The following is a 3,416-nucleotide window of genomic DNA, read 5'->3' on the forward strand; positions in this document are numbered from 1 at the left end:
AACAAAGCACCTCATCCTTCCCCATCTGTGGCTCTAACAGCCAGTCTCTCCTCTTTCAACAGGATCTTTCTAGGATGGACATAGAAGACTGCAATGGCCGCCCCTATATGTCTGGTATGCCTACTGTGTGTTCCGTTCGGATGGGCGTGGGAGCAGACACTGTCCTGTGGATGAAGGCAGAGAGCCTTCAGCCCTGGCACACGACTTCTACTTGACTAAATGTCAGTGGCAGCTGTCCCTCAGGGTGGCCGTGCTTGGAGGTAGTGTGCAATCCCCTGTGGTTTTATATTCCTGATGGTGGTTCTTTTCTGTACCATGGAGAGAGAACGGAATAAAGACGGGACTATGAAATGAACGACCCGGAGCAAGTGGGTGGGAGGAAAACGTGGTTCTTTCTCCTGTGTTATAAGGTCACCAGAACAGAATTCTGTCCCATCCAAGTAGAGTGGGCCGTCTTCAAAAGCCTTAAAGTGGGCTGGGCGGTGGTGGCGCTTGCCTTTAATCCCAGCACTCAGGAGGCAGAGGTAGATGTATCTCTCTCTGTGAGTTCAGTGCCAGCCTGGCCTACAGAGCAAGTTCCAGGACAGGCTCCAAAGCTATACAGAGAAACCCTGTCTCAAAAAACCAAAGAAAAAAAAGAAAGAAAAGAAAAAAGAAAAAAATTGGCCGGGCGGTGATGGCACCACACTCCTTTAATCCCAGCATTTGGGAGGAAGAGGCTGGCAAATCTCTGTGAGTTCAAGCCAGCTTGGTCTACAAAGTGAGTTCCAGGACAGTCAAGGCTACACTGAGAAACCTTGTCTCAAAAAACCACCATAATATTTGTATGTGTGTGTGTATACACACACACACACACACACACACACACACACACACATATATATATATATATATGTCTTATATACATATATATTAACTTTTAGAATGTCAGGATCAAAGAAACAGGTATAGTATGATATGGTATCATGCAGCTATAATCCTAGTACTTGGGAGGTTAACACAAGATCATGAGTTCTGAATTATCCATAATTGTGAGCCAAGATCCTAACTAAAGTTAAAAATAAAATGGCTGAGCCTGGCAAGGTGGAGCAGAAATGGGCAGATCTCTGTAAATTCAAGGCCAGCCTGGTCTGCATAAGCCAGGCCAGCCAATGGTGCATCACCTTACCTGAAAGCATCAGCAACAGAACATGGCAGTGACTGTGGTAGCCATGATCTCAGCACCCAGGAGCTAGACGCGGGAGGTTCATGAACTCAAGGCTTACACTGCATATTAAGACCCTGTCTCAGCCGAGCAGTGGTGGTGCACGCCTTTAATCCTAGCACTCAGGACACAAGAGTCAGGCGGATCTCTGTGAGTTCGAGGCCAGCCTGGTCTACAGAATGAGTTCCAGGATAGGCTCCAAAACTTCACAGAGAAACCTTGTCTCAAAAAAACAAATCAAACCAAACAAACAAAAAAAATCTGTCTCAATAAAAGAAGTCCAAGTACTATTGTAGAAATGTATTACTAATTTTGCTTGAAGTGAAACCAATGGAGGGATTGTTGACCTGCACTGATGGAAATAGCAAAGTCAGTCGGACACACCTAAGACCCATGGTCCTCATCTGGGCAATCACAGAGTCAGTCAGACACACCTAAGACCCATGGTCCTCATCTGGGCAATCACAGAAAGATGCTGATTCCTGGATGTAAAATGGATTAGGTACAGGCATGAAGTGCTTGCCTCATGCTGGGCAGAATGACACAGTTCAGATGGGCTGATTCAATTGAAAGAGGCCCTTCAGACCTGGTGGTGTTAGCTTATGCCTTTAATCCCAGCACTTGGGAGGCAGAGGCAGGCGGATCTCTGTGAGTTTGAGGCCATCCTACAGAGCTAGTTCCTGGACAAGTAGGGCTACAGAGAAACCTGTCTCAAAACCAAAAAAAAAAAAAAAAGAGGAAGAAAGGAAGGAAGGAAGGAAGGAAGGAAGGAAGGAAGGAAGGAAGGAAGGAAGGAAGGAAGGAAGGCAGGCAGACCCTTCTGAGGAACTAGCCAATTCTCCCAACCTCTGGTTTGGTCAAGTCTATACTACTGAGCAAAAAGAGCATGGAGCATTTAGCGATGAATGGTTACCATCAGATGGATAAAACCCAATTCCTGCCGTATGGTAGGCAATGAGAAGCTGGGGAGCAGGCAGGGGACATGCCCCATGGGCTCTGCCCAGTGAGCAGTGTCTCTGGAGAATGGTGGACACCAGCAGGGAATTGTGGGGCCCTTTGCTTCACTACACCAAGAAACCCAGCTTTCCTTGCTCAAGGTGATTGACATTGCTTAGCTGAGAAGTGGCCTCTGCACAGAAGTTTGTGAGTAAGAAGCCCAAACCATGCCGCCTGTGTGTTTTGAGAACTCTAGATGTCAGTAGCTACCCTCTGAAAAGTCAGGGCAGGACTGACATTAAGTCTAAAGAGTGACCCCTTCAGGGCTAGACAGGGCCAAGATGGAGCAACTGAGGTATCTAAGAGCCCAGAAACAGAGGGCTGCCCCTCCCCAGGTGTCTAGCCTTTAACCGACCCCTTCTTGGGTCATCATAGCTCTGCCTGCGGGTAGATGGATTTCCTTACTTGCCACCCTGATAAACGGGGAGTTCTCCTGTTCTTCAGGGATTTTACCACCTCACAGAACCTGCTGAAAGCCTCTGCCCCCTTCCTTTCTAAAGGTACAGATAATTCCCATGGGGAGGAGGGGAGGAAAGCAAGATTTACTGCATAGATTCCCACCCTAACCCCACAACCCCCAAACCTGAAACTGAGTTGCTGAAATCAAGCAAGCAGCTGAGGTCTGAGGGAGCAGTACTTGCCCTGAGTATCTTGGTACTGGACAACATTTCAGGAGAACCTGAGGAGGGAAGGATGCAAGGACTGGCAACCCAAAGTTTCATGGCCCCTCCCACCCCCAAATTCTTGGAATCAGAAAATCCAGTCTTCCAAAGTAGGTCAGTTCAGTAGTGAGCAGTTTCTCTGGAAGGGAAGGAAGCAAGGACTTTATCCTGCTAGAGGACAGATTCATCCAGGACTCCTGCGGCTGGAGCCCCAGGGGCACAGGAGGGAGGGGAGGCAGGGAGACAGAACCAGGGAACCAGCGATCAGAAAGAGCTCAGGGTCACAGATTTCCACTAGCCAGGCTAGACTGTGATGCTGAAGGCGGAGGGGGGCCAGGGTGGGATTGTGAGGAGGAGGAGGAGGAGGAGGAGATGGACAGGAGACTGAGTTTGCTGTTGGGGGTGGGAAGGGTGAAGTTTTCTGCCACTTCTAGAGCCTGGAGGCTGCCCCTGTGTCCTGGGCCCCATGACCTCTGGGGCCTTGGCTTCCCTAGCTGGCAGAGGATTGGGCCTTCCCTGGGACACCCCCCCTTCCTCGTCCCCACAGGCCTGCC

The 3,416-nt window shown here is 49.3% G+C and overlaps 1 protein-coding gene across 2 annotated transcripts in view; it reads left to right on the top strand.

Moving 5' to 3' along the window:
* Ikzf4 (IKAROS family zinc finger 4) overlaps positions 1–3,416 on the top strand; it is a 36,308-nt gene that overhangs the window by 17,273 nt on the left and 15,619 nt on the right. Inside the window, exon 2 of one of the 2 annotated variants that reach the window (XM_026778028.1) lies at positions 63–114. In XM_026778028.1, coding sequence (XP_026633829.1) covers positions 75–114 — 40 coding nt within the window. In that variant the 5' untranslated portion in view covers positions 63–74. Of the gene's footprint in view, positions 1–62; positions 261–3,416 lie in introns of those variants that run through there. The other variant, XM_026778032.1, reaches the window with a different exon arrangement.

This window comes from Microtus ochrogaster, unplaced genomic scaffold (genome assembly GCF_000317375.1).
Source record: "Microtus ochrogaster isolate Prairie Vole_2 unplaced genomic scaffold, MicOch1.0 UNK99, whole genome shotgun sequence".
Classification (NCBI taxonomy): domain Eukaryota; kingdom Metazoa; phylum Chordata; class Mammalia; order Rodentia; family Cricetidae; genus Microtus; species Microtus ochrogaster.